Raw genomic sequence first — 13,211 nt, 5'->3', positions numbered from 1 at the left:
GCCCTAATAATTAATATCGGTTTTTGTGATTATTACATAATTTAAAGATTTTATAATTACTAAAATATATTCTATTATGAATTGCTGCCACGTATCCTCGTGGTGCTGCCACCTTAAAAAGTTATGCCAGCGTGGATAGCATGATATCTTCTTTTCTTGTTTTTCAGAGTGGACATATCTTCTCTTCTATTAACAAAAATGATTCTCGGGTTCATTTTCACCATACACTCTTTTGGATAAGCACTCGGAATAAAGATTTTCCTACATTAGGATGGATCAGCGTGCAAATTTTGATGGCACGAAAATTCTCGGTCGTTATTTTAAATTTTTAGACAAATATAATAACATACAAATAATATTAAAAACCGTCAGCTAACTGATATATTTTTTTTGCAGTGTATATGCATGTGAGAACCTAGAAGTATAGAGCATAACCATTAGATCATCCACAAGTTATATAGAACATATACAACTTGAATTATATAAAACAATTTCATCCTTTGGAAGCATAAATTTAATTTAACCGTGGAATCCTAGCAGAGTGTAGGAGTGCTAGCCATTCATGTTTTCGTTTCCTTTTTCAACATCAAATCTGTGTACGATTCTGATAATCTTTCAGCAGAGTGTACAAGATTTTATAAACTTTCGCATACAATATACATTACGAATTTGAATCAAGCAGAATGTGAAATACTTGTAACTATATAAAAATAAAATATACACATGAAAGATCAATGTCAATTTAATCTGTTTACCACTCCTTATTGGAGACAGCTTCAGGAAGTTTGCGGGTGGGGGCTTTGTCGACGCCTCTTCTTGAATATTCCCTCCATCGGCGAGCTGCTGCAGCTGCTCGCGATGCCCTCTCTTCCATTTCCTCTTCTGAAGCTGAGCCACAACAAAAACCTTCTTTTGTTAAACAATTGATTCAAGACTATTTACACACTCTACTATAATTTTTGTTGGAAGGTAAGGAAAGTAAGAATCAAACAAGTTTCCAAGAAAATAAGTAGTTTTGAAAAGACCTTCGAGTTTGGCTTCCAGTTCCTCAAGAAATGGTAGAGATTTGGATGTTTCATAGGAAATTGATGGCATGTTTAATCTACGCAAGCGATAGGGTAGCGTTTATATCGATAGCCTTACCTTGGTTATTATACTTCCTTTTGGGGTTTCCCCAAAGGTTGTCCCAAAATGATTGAGTTTTATCAGAATCTTTCTGTTTCATCATCTTTGTTTTAGCATCTCCCTGCAGAAAAAAAAATGACATGTTTGCTTGTTTGCTCAATAAACCACTCTTGATACATGTGATTCATTAGTTCATAAATTCTTGAATAGCCAGAAAAGAAACATTTCTTATCCAGGAATAGGAAGCAAAACATTTTTTTTCTTCATATCTAGTATCATATCCCTCGTTCACATTTTAGAATAAAACATTCTGAACTTTGCTGTAGTAATCTCACCAAGATTTTGATCTGTCTTTTTTCCCATCTAGAGCATGCCTGCACCATTAATTACAGAGCAACTAGGATTAATATATTGAGTAAGATACTATTTTCAAAGGAAAAAATGTCAACGGTTATTTTGACATGGCAATTTCAACTATTAAGGAACTCGACTGCATTCAAATGACTTGTTTGACATTGCCACTCGTCTCAAAGCGATTATTACAAATGGTTTTACCATGCGAAATACATCAATGGACGCTGAGCCCATTCCGGAGAGCATCAAGGCGACCTGATACACGGTTTCAAATTTATGAAATTAGCAGTTTATATAAATTGATGTTCATCACATTTGTCGAGACTAAATACCATCCAAGAAAAAAGATAATTATATCAACAAAAGTTGCAGGTCCAAGTTCAAAATTTCTTGGGAGGTGGTGATTTCTTAATTCTTACATTTACTCTTTCAACTCTTCTCATTTCATCTTCGAGCAATGATAGCTGAGCAGCCGATGTCCAGTGGATACAATCAACTGGGCTGAAATGAAGATAGAAGTATCAGTTATCTTAAAACCTCCACTCTTTCTAGATACACTCTACTGAAGTAGACGGAAACACCCCAAACAAATGGGTAGAATTATTATGATGGACCTTGAACCTACCAGCTCTCGACTGCCTGTTGAACAGATTCACCTGTCCCGCACTGATTGTAAACTCTGGCCCTTCCAAAATCTTCTTCAATGGCAAATACACTCGAACACATATTGGCACAATTCTTGCAACCTAAGAAATGGTTTAAAACGAATGTATGAAGAATCGGTTTATTCGCCTCCCTCCAATTTTGTTTTCCTATTTGACTATATGAATCAATTATAGAAACCTAAATCAACATAAGTGAAATAAATCGATAATAGCTAAAGTTGCAGACTCTAAACATACCTATGCAGCTAAACTCATCAACAAAGACATAATCCTTTGTGCTCGAATCGTCGAAAAAAGGATTAATTGCTGTCAAAGAATATCCATGAATTTCATCATAAACCATTCGCTGCACAGGATCGCTCAAAACCTGAACAAGCAATTCTAAGCATGAATGAGGTCCAAGAACTAGCTCAAAGTTTTGAAGGAGTCCACAGGAAAAGAATTCACCTCATAAACCTCATTTATAAACACACAGAAATTTGTGGTTTCAGGATCATCACCACTCAAGTCTGGATGGCAAGTTTTCATGCAATTATAATATGCTTTTTTTATCTGCTCTTGGGTCGCATTTGGAAGCTGGTAAAATAGGCCTCCAAAGAAATAGAGTATCAAGCATGATATTAAATACACGAAAATATAGAGCAGACACAGTTTTAAATAATGAACACCAAGTAAGCTCGAGTAAACACAAAATTAGTGAAACAAAAACATATAGCTGCGCATAAAATTGAACTTCCGAATTTTGCATTTGTTTTCAAACATTGATACAGATGCAATCACCATTCTTCAATTATGATACAAGTACAAAGTTATTTCCAAGATGGTTTTTTTTTCTTTTCTCCCCTAAAATGTAGTTTCGAAAATAATACATCATTCACCAGTCCAAAAAACTCCGAATCAAGTCAGGCGAATTTCTTAACTTCCAATAAATTCATCACCTTTGTAACATGTTTCATACCATTACCTAGAGAACAAATGAAACTCATCCAATGGTTTTCTCCAAGAATTTAGGAAAACTTTTGCAGATAAAAGACTAATTCCTGACACAATAGTGACTCATACACTCGTGACTAAAGATACAGCAACGGAACAACACCAAAGCTTCATGTTTTTATCTATTTCACAACAAATCAGATTTTCAAATTACATCAATTTATTCAATTACCAGCCCGAGTAGAGCATAATAATCATCTGCAATATCTTCAAAAGACGCAGAATCTTGATATGTAACCCTCGTCCTGCCATGACTTCTTCTTTTCCCTCCATGTTTGTTCCACTTCACGCTCTGTTTACCCAACAAAGGGTATCTGTTTGTCGAACAAAAAATCTGAACTGGGTTTTGGAATTTCAGTATATCTGTGCACACTGATGATAATAATTGAGCCATCAACACAGCATGCACGCAAGAACTCAAAAAATGCTGGATTTTTATTTCCAGAAACAGGGAATGAAAACAATCTGAAGTAAAGAAAATACGCTTTTTCCAAAATTTATGCGGAGAGAAAAATCAGCGTAAGAAATATAAAAATGGGGAAATGATGAGATGGCAAGACGAAAGCCATTTGGTTTGGCAAGAATCTAGAATGAATGTGAATATTGGCAGGTGGCGCGTGTCTTGAAGTGCGTATATTTGCCTTGCACGCTTTTTGGAGTTTGATTCACACTTTAGACCGTTGATATTTCGTGTCACCCGATAATAACATAAGCTTTGTTTGGTAGCGTAGGTTTATGCAGGAGGGATTACTTTATATAAATTAAATATATTTAAAAATTTTTAAAAAGTATGAAATCTAGTTTTTTGAGGTCGATTAACTTGATATATTTTCGAGTCGAGTTTGAAAACAACAACTTGAGTCGAGTTGAGCTAAGTAGTTGAATTATTTCCAGTCGAACTCGAGTAAAATATTACTGGAACTCATCTGCTCAACCGATTAAATACAAAGAATCTCGTGACTATCTTTCTAAAGTAAAAATGTCTAGACTATCTTTAAAGTAAGCAAACATGAAATCAGATCAGTGGCGTGGAATGCCTTTTTTCTGCCTTTGCTTCTACTGAAAAAGAAAGAACAAACCTTGATTCCGTGAAGAGTTGGTTCTTCGACCTTGAAAGTTGACCAAATACGGTTTGGTTTGAAGTTCTTGCAAAAAATATTAATTTTTAAAATATGACCATAATAAGAAGTATATTATTATGTATTTAAAAAGTATATCAAACATTATTTTTGGAAATATGGCTTAATTAAGGATGTAACTTTTTAACAGTATGTAGAGTTATATAATTTTATTACATATTATTGTTGCACTAAACATAATATGATTGTATATTTATTTGGGAGAGCAACATAAATTTACCGTAACAAATATGTTTGAATGAGAATTCGTTTTGCGGAAAAGTAACATTTTTAGTGTGAAATCAGCTAGAAAATATACAAATTAAAAAGATTCACACCCCATTATATATTCATGTTAACACTCAATCACATAGACTTGAACAAGATAGAATCAAATCATTAACCAGCTTCAAAATTGTTTCGTAAAAATCCCAACCATAATCATATCAGCCAACTTCAATTTGAAAATCAAAACCCGAAATTAAAACAAACTAGGATCTAAAATAAAGGACTAAATCAGAATTATAATTAGTTCATACCATAAACAAATTGGAATAAAAAACTAACCCAGAACACTTTCCATTGAAAGATAAAACCACGAGTTTTTTCAAAAAAAAAAATAGGGAACTATGGTCAAACCTATTTTGGCTTTGAGTTGGTGATTTATAGATAAAAGAAGGGATCAACAAATAAACCAACACAACGAAATCATAGATGACCTATAGTAAATTGAACGCAATGCCATAACACCAAATTATGATGTCCTCTCTTAACAGAGCAAATTTTGGACTGCAAACCAGAAATTCAACCAAAATGATCTGATCGAACAGGTACAATAGATGTATGGTGAAATATTTGAGAAAAATAAGATTTCTAACAGTAAAAAAGAAACAGATATGGAGATGAGAAATTGCAATAACTCGTGCTTTTGGCAACCAAACGTATATTCTCCAACTAGGATGCAATATTGGACGCTTTGTTGAGGATAACACCTTCATATTTCACTTGAAACCACTTCATTGAATCCTCCTTCGTGACCCTGTGTTGGATCCCAACACGAGACTTGCACCTACGACGTCGCCCCACTCGATAACCAGGTCGCTCCAAAACAACATAGAAGTCCATACCATAAATACCAGTTGAAGGGTCATACCTGGAGAAATAGTAAATGCATAATTAATAGGGTAACATTGGTGCAAGGGCAATAAATCCTTTAATGGACTATTTAAGCAGTCGTCCTGGTGATTGGTGAAAGCAAATTTCCAATTTAAGTCCGAATCATATTGACCTGACCTAATATAACAAATGTTCTGTGAAATATAAAGAATAAACAACCAATGCAAAACATTGGCATGCCTCGATTACAGATGATAAGAGTCTTCTTCACAGTTCAGGCATTCAATTTCTGAAAAAAAACAAACTATAACACATAGTTTAGCAAGTTGCCATTCTTTACTTTTTCCCATTAAAATAAAGCTCCTCAATTACAGATGATAAGAATCCTCTTCACAGTTCAGGCATACAATTTCTGAAAAAACAAACTATAACACACAGTTTAGCAAGTTGCCATTCTTTACTCTTTCCCATTAAAATAAAGCTCTTCATCTTTCCAGGGAGAGGGTAGAAAGCATTTCATAAAACAGCTTATTCCATAATACATGAACATGTTTCTATGTCAAAACATATATTGCAATAAAACTTTTTAGGGAAAAGCTCTAACATTGTTTACTTTTATATTGGGGGCAGGTTTAAGATGCGGCACTGACAATTTGTAAATATAAAACAAGACAATTTGTAAACATAAACAAGGCAGATGTGATTACTTGATTCCAAGATCAATGTGCTCCTGAATACCAAAGCCAAAACAACCAGTATCACTGAAGTTCCTTCTCAACAGTTCATACTCCTTGACCTTCAGCCCGCTCTCAAGCAGCTGCATTGCCTTGTCACCCCTTACTGTGACATAGCATGCAATTTTTTCGTTACGCCTGATCCCGAATGACCGCACAGTGTATCTTGCTGTCAAACAAAAAAACTATATTAGTAAAATATAATAAAAAATCCAAATACAGAATTAAGACGATTAACAAGTTCATGAGTATACAACATAAAATTTCATGCACGTTAAATTATTGATATTAGATTTTTTATCAGCTTATATGAAACATAAGGCATGAGAATTCCAGAGCTCGTGCTTGGAGATAACCTTTTAGCATTTACGAACATTCAAGTTGAACCTAGAGGTGAGATGAGAACCAGATAATTGATTTTACATACCAAATCCAGTATTTGCATGCCACTTTACACAATCATATCACAATAGAAACCAAAGGTCGCAACTTTACCAGACATACTCGAGAATAATTCATTCATATCCTAATGCTCAACCCATTAAAAAAGAGGTCAGTAAGACATTACAATCGTAACTCAATTCAACAATCTTGACAAAATCCCCCACATAGCTATCCTTAGGTTATCTGGAACATTTTCAAATCTTTCAAGTTTTACTTACAATCCTGTATCACAATGAAAAACTTGGCAATAGCCACATGCACCAACAAACAAGAAAATGTAACCAATCTTTTTGAAGTTGAAATACTATTTAAAATGTCTTAGGTTCCATTTGGATTTGAGGGATCTGAGTCCTGAGAGATTAGTTCACATGACCCATCTCAGAGGATTTGAAATCCAGTGGTACAAATGCATAAAATGGGAGGAAATTAACATCCCCCCTGTTCAAAATATCTAAACAGGGACAAGTCACAATGGATTTAAAGCATGGATTCAAATCATTTATTTCACATGGTCAACACAAAAGCACCCTAAGATTTTTTTTTGCACTAACACTTGAACAACTTAAGTCGTTCTAAAATTCAAGATCCACAACAGGAACCTAAAATGCTCTTCAACACTAGTTGAAAGAGAATTACCCTTAGAGAAAACAGGGGTTTGGCCACTGAGCTGCTCCAACACCTATGGACAAAAAGCTAGGCAATGAACTACTGAAAAAAAAAGAAGACAACATTGACTAATGATTGGATGTATATACAAAATCATCCGCGAATGAGAGCTACCTTAGCTGCTCTAGTGAGGCGATCTCCACTCTCACCGACAGATATGTTGAGGACCAGCTTTTGAACCTTGATCTCTCTCATCGGGTTGGATAGTTTCTTCTCCGAAGCCTATTTTCAAACATTATCACAAGCATAAAAAAAAAAAAAACAAGTTAGTGACGATGATGTGTATAACAACAGAATTCAAAACGGACAGAAGGGGTTACCATTGCGGTGTAACGGCGCGGATGGAGGCGGACGGAGTTGCTAGTTACGAGGAAATGTGCAGACAATGAAACCAACCCTAATAGTATGGTCGTGCAGAGGAGTGTTTCGTAAATTCTCTTTTCTTTCGCAAAATTTGGTCTGCAAATTGCGTTCTATATATAATAAGATATATATAACTATAATAATATATAATAGAGGAAATCTCTTGGGAGACGGTCTCACGAATTTTTATCCGTGAAACGAATTAACCCTACCAATATTCACAATAAAAAGTAACTCTTAGCATAAAAAATAATACTTTTTCATGAATGAATCAAATAAAATATTTGACCCACGAAATTGATCCGTGAGACCGTCTTTTAAGAATTTTTGTGTATATAATATTATTAAAATTAAAAAAATCCAGTATTATTCCACAATCATTTTACCTAGTAACATATATAAGGTGATAAATATATATTATTTAGAAAATTTATTAATGAAAGTATATGTGTCAACAAACTATAACGTGATAGTATAACAATAAAACTAGTATTATTTGGTAAATATTTTATGAGTATATTTTATTGTGATTTTTTTTTAACAAAAAATAACTTGCAATTGAAGTTTAGAATAAATTTTAAGTTGAATAAAATAATACATTAAATTGTAAAGAGAGAACGATTTACTAAAGAAAATATATAAAAACGTAGTAAGAATAAATTTATATTATATGATATATATTAGAAATATAAACATTGACATTTTCTTTTCAAAATAATCACTTAATTTTCTATGCTATCTTCTACTATATTATTTTGGAAGGTGATAGCGATTTATAAATTCACCCGAATTAACATTGAAATTACATAATTCGATATGATAGAAATGAATATAACATTAACTTCAACTTTGTAAACCCAAGCAATTCAAGAATTTAAGATATATCGTCTCCAATCAATCTAACAGAGTCCAAATTTTGGAATCACGAACGTTTTTGTTTAGCAAACATAAAGAACAATTCATATTACACAATTGTATTTCACATGTTAAAAAGACACAGTGGATAAGATCCAACTAAAGCACACTACGGAATATGGATTCTTCTCAGATGCAGGGCAGAATTAGGTAAATCGAAATGGTACAGCTTGCATGTGGAAGAAGAAACATAACACGCCCAAGTTTGGAAACAAATGGAAAAACAAAGGAATCCTTGCACTAAGTTGTCAAAGAAAAAAACTGCTAAGCTAGACAATAACACAACGATCATATTTGCTCCTACATTTAGAAATCCCGAGTTCAACCAAAACAAATGTACAAACACGGAAGAAACTTATTTTAACTACAAGGAATACTAGACCGATACAATTGACGTTGCTCTTAAATCAAGTAGCCACTATACATGATACACCATCATAAAGGGATGTCAAGACCCACTTACTTGGGTTGAAACGCCCCTAAAATATAAAACAGAAAGCTATTGCTCTTGTGCCAACGATCACGTTGCAGCATGATGGGGGAAAGGAAGACTTGCACCAGCTTGCCGCCAAATATGCTCTGGTATCAACTTGCTGATCAACTCAGGAGATGCTCCAGATAACTGCCCAGTGAGAATTTCAGGTTGAATGAGCTTTTGTTGATGTCACGTTAATGGCAATGCAAGCTTTTGAAATGCAAACACATGATGTTCCAATACCTAAGCATTGGGTTTGCTTTTACCAAGTTAATTCTGCTTCAGCACCATTGTAGAACAAGTTATCAATACCATTTTAACGTGGGCAGAAATTTGTTGAAATATAATTTATGCCAACTTAACTCCAATAGTTGCAATGCGTGAATTTGAAGCAAATACAAGTACAATATAATAATCAACAGGAAAAAATTATCAAGTTTCAGATTTAAAACAATGATAGAGATTCTGTCAAATAATTAAGAACCAGAGAACTCCGTGTAGAATTCCCTAATTTTGGAGTCTAAAAGTAGGGAAAGAAACAAGAGAAGTTAGAAACCGTACTTCCTGTTTAAAATTAAAAAGAGGGGGGAAAGGGCGACCGTTTGGCAGCCGAGTATTGAGTTCCCGAAGCTCATTAAAGAAAGGGTGGGCGCATGCTTCGAGCTGCAATCACATAAATATTAATTCCAGTACATCACTGACAAATATAGTAGAAAAGTAGTTGAAAAAAATCTAAAACTAAATTAACAGCAAAGATTATTTTGTTGTTCAGCATTGCTATTTAAGTATCATATAAAACAATAAAATTCCGCGAGAACAATATAAATCAAACGTACAGCTGTGCATCGAAGGCTTGGCGAGTATTGAAGTAGTCGAGAAGTAAGATCAATGGCCTCAGGAGGCATCCGCTTATGGAAAACCTGAAAAAAGATTATTCTTGATTAAAAAAAAAACAAATTTAATTATAGACCACTGAGAAACGATATACAGCAGGAACAGCCATACTTTGTGCCATGGATGGGCTTTAATTTGGGGAAACCGGAAATCAGTGTAGTTTGGATTCATACACCGTATTTCTTCTCGAGTTGGAGTACCAAGAACCTGTGTAACAAAGTCGTATATAAGGTAAAGGCTGCCATATCATTGCTCAAATTTCTACTTCATAAATGAGTAATATAAATACTGTTGATTCATACCTTGATAATCTCTACAAGCTGATCAACAGCATTTTCTCCAGGAAAAAGAGGCTGGAGTACAAGAACAATGATATTGCACAAGGGGAACATGAGCAAGTGTAAGTTGATAATCAGGATAAGCCAGACTTGGAAAAACACAAACCTGGCCCAGAAGCAGCTCAGCAAGAACACAACCAGCTGACCAAATATCAATTGATGTTGAATATTCTGTTGCACCAAATATAAGTTCTGGAGCCCGATAGTAACGAGAGCAAATGTAGGCTATGTTAGCTTCGCCCTTCACCTGAGAATAACATGTTTATGTATTGAGGAAAAAGCATAGACGTTAAGGTAAAACCATTTAAGTTCGCAGAGAAGATTAGTTTAATAAGCAATATGAGATTCTGAAACTGTAAACCCAGGAAAGAAAAATCTCAATAGAGATAACAGAAATATTTTCTTCATCTGACTCAGAAAGCATGGTGAAACCACCTTCTAGACTTCTAGGAATCCCAAAAGAAAAGAAACCATTAAATATCAGACCATCGCTTCAGGGCAAAAGAAGCAAAAAAGGAAAAGGAAAGGACCCCAAAGAAATTAATATGCAACTGCTCTGCTAAATTGAGAAACTATAAATGGGTCTTTCTATGCGGTTTACCAGAAATCCCTTCTTTCGCAAAGCATGCACTTGACCTAATAAGCTTGTTTTCCCATGTAACGAATGAATGGAACAGAATTTGGTAAGACATGCCATTCCTCCACTTAAATCATCCAATTTCCAAGGTTTTCATACTGTTTAATTAATTAAAAAATTAAAATTGCTAAAATTTCTTTCATTTCTTTCCCCTGAATTGGACAGATTTTCTGAACCCCGATGTTTTGACATAACCGAGATACGATGAATACATACAGATGCGGACCAAATGAGAGCAAACAATCTTCGAAAGCAATGAACTTACAAGAGCTTTAGCACTTCCAAAGTCACAAATCTTGACCTGGTGGGTAAGAGGATCAACCTGCAGCAGAACATAGTATTTTATCATGAAAAAAAAACCATTCAGAATGGCGGCGGCATGCAGGAGAATAACATCACTAACCAAAATATTTTGAGGTTTTATATCGCGATGGCAAACCCCAGCAACACTATGCATATACGCAAGCCCCCTAAATAACTGAAAAGCATTGGCAGATTTATGTCAGTCAGAGATGAGAAAATTTTATACAAGTTACTGAGAAAATGATTAATGACATCGATCAGACCTGATAGGTGTAGAGCTTCACATAGATGAGCGGCATCCTTTGATTTGAATTGCTATAATGCTTTAAAACCTTATACATAGTCTCAGGGACATAATCCATAACCAAATTCAGGAAAAGTTCATCTCTGGTTGTTGTGGAAAAGAAGCAGTGCTTCAGCGAAATCACATTTGGATGATCCATCAACCGCATTAACTGCAGCTCACGATTTTTATATCGCTTATCTTGCAAAACCTTCTTTATGGCCACTGTCTCTCCGGTCTCCAAGCACTTTGCCTACAGAAAAAAATATCACAACCTTTTAGGTCTAAAAATATTTTCTTCTAAAGGAAAAAATTGAGATCAAATAAGGAATACAAACCTGAAAAACAATACCGAATGATCCAGTACCCACGACACGCTCTGCCATGTAACTAATTGTCTGCAGAAAAGCACCACAAAAATACTCTTAGCTCTAGCTAAGAAGATCACCCAAACAAGCAATTTATAAGAACATAAAAAAAGAAACAAAAAATCTCGAAATTTATAAGAACGGTCCCAATATCTCTAAATTTCATAAAAAAAATTGCAGCAAGCCAGCAACTGAAACTCCATAAAGAAGTTCGATACCAACCCTTTTGGGCTCTCCATTTTTGCCTCCTATTGTTGTTGAAATTATGTGACCGGTCAGTGGATCATTTCCATCAACTAGTGAGGAAGACATATCCTGCAGCAAAGATCAAGCCAGGGAGAGTCATTAAAAAATCACTTTCCAGCTAAGACAATTAAACTAACACAACTTGCAGAAGTAACACAACAAAGACAGCTAAACGTTAATTGAAAATTCTTAAATTCCTATCTACTTGCAGAGCAAACGGAAAAGGGACAAGGATCTAAAGAGATGACACGTTTAGAACTGAAAAGGTAATATTTGCAACAAGCGATGGCTCGCAGGAAAGCATCCATACATGCCAGAAAACTTGAGAAGGGAGGGCTACTATATTTTAAGGAGAATCTACCATAAGCCAACTGCATCAAGCAAACCCTCATTCAATTCAAGAAAACTTCAACTAAAGTTCACGAAAAGCAGCCAGATTTCACCCGTAGAAAGCCACATCTGAGGAAAATGAAATAAAATTTAAAAGATTCTTTTTTAACATAAGAGCATAGAGAATTAAAAAAAAAACAGAAAAAAAAACCCTCAGTCTTACGTAAACTAAATTTCAAAGATTTTCATCAAAACGGACATCCAACAGGAAAAAAAAAACAGATACTTGCACAAAAGAAAAATAATAGTTTTAAATTAGTGGCAGACCCAACACTCTTCCTTCCAAAAAATCCAGCAGAATGCCAGAATCTCTCAACCTTAGAACCCAAAACACCCACGAAAAATATATTAACTCTCAGATCTCCAGTATACTCCCCAAATATGCCACCGGGAACTACGCTAAATCCTTATACAAGTAAGGATCCACAGATTGGTAAAGCTTCGGAGCTAGATCGAGGTATCAGAAAAGAAACCCAAGCAAAATTTGGCTAAAGACACATTGCTAATACAGAGAGAAGTCTAATGAATTACGGAGCGATGGATGGGTTGTAGTACCTTGTCAGTTTCCATAGAGTCCTTGACGCCGGCGGCAAGTGGCTGTTGAGCTTGGTCAAAGAAATTGTGATGATGATGGTCGGGTGGCTGCTTATGGTGATGCTCTACCGGCAACGAATCCATGTGAGTTTCTCCTCTCTCCCTCTCTTATTATTTATATATTTTTATTTAATTAAAATTTTCAATTAAATTATATACACATATTTCATATATATATCGACGAATATAT

At 34.7% G+C, this 13,211-nt stretch overlaps 3 protein-coding genes across 4 annotated transcripts; all 3 read right to left on the bottom strand.

Annotated features, from left to right (window-relative positions):
* Window positions 1-507: 507 nt before the first annotated feature.
* On the bottom strand, window positions 508-3,719 carry LOC140987398 (chaperone protein dnaJ C76, chloroplastic-like). The gene is made up of 9 exons (XM_073455882.1): window positions 3,310-3,719; window positions 2,592-2,720; window positions 2,382-2,511; window positions 2,105-2,225; window positions 1,899-1,980; window positions 1,681-1,734; window positions 1,461-1,499; window positions 1,144-1,246; window positions 508-888 (listed from the first exon to the last, which is right to left on the bottom strand). The coding sequence occupies exons 1-9, from the start codon at window positions 3,529-3,531 to the stop codon at window positions 752-754; spliced, it is 1,017 nt and encodes a 338-aa protein (XP_073311983.1). The 5' UTR covers window positions 3,532-3,719; the 3' UTR covers window positions 508-751.
* A 1,258-nt stretch (window positions 3,720-4,977) lies between these two features.
* LOC140988974 (large ribosomal subunit protein uL5) lies at window positions 4,978-7,685 on the bottom strand. Its single transcript, XM_073458103.1, has 5 exons — window positions 7,536-7,685; window positions 7,330-7,437; window positions 7,186-7,228; window positions 6,079-6,274; window positions 4,978-5,408 (listed from the first exon to the last, which is right to left on the bottom strand). Exons 1-5 carry the CDS (start codon window positions 7,536-7,538, stop codon window positions 5,210-5,212), a joined length of 549 nt encoding a protein of 182 aa, XP_073314204.1. The 5' UTR covers window positions 7,539-7,685; the 3' UTR covers window positions 4,978-5,209.
* A 1,078-nt stretch (window positions 7,686-8,763) lies between these two features.
* Window positions 8,764-13,150, bottom strand: LOC140988109 (shaggy-related protein kinase zeta). Of its 2 annotated transcripts, none has more exons than XM_073457040.1 (12): window positions 12,983-13,150; window positions 12,014-12,106; window positions 11,762-11,821; window positions 11,404-11,676; window positions 11,241-11,315; window positions 11,103-11,159; window positions 10,307-10,447; window positions 10,165-10,215; window positions 9,974-10,069; window positions 9,805-9,888; window positions 9,530-9,631; window positions 8,764-9,115 (listed from the first exon to the last, which is right to left on the bottom strand). In XM_073457040.1, the coding sequence occupies exons 1-12, from the start codon at window positions 13,103-13,105 to the stop codon at window positions 9,014-9,016; spliced, it is 1,257 nt and encodes a 418-aa protein (XP_073313141.1). In that variant the 5' UTR covers window positions 13,106-13,150; the 3' UTR covers window positions 8,764-9,013. The 2 variants fall into 2 exon arrangements, with proteins under 2 accessions (XP_073313141.1, XP_073313143.1); XM_073457042.1 differs by lacking the exon at window positions 12,983-13,150 and adding an exon at window positions 12,399-12,451.
* Window positions 13,151-13,211: the final 61 nt, after the last annotated feature.

Source organism: Primulina huaijiensis, chromosome 11, assembly GCF_012295235.1.
Source record: "Primulina huaijiensis isolate GDHJ02 chromosome 11, ASM1229523v2, whole genome shotgun sequence".
Classification (NCBI taxonomy): Eukaryota; Viridiplantae; Streptophyta; class Magnoliopsida; order Lamiales; family Gesneriaceae; genus Primulina; species Primulina huaijiensis.
Note: the sequence above shows the minus strand (reverse complement) of the source record. Positions and strands in the feature narration are given on the sequence as shown.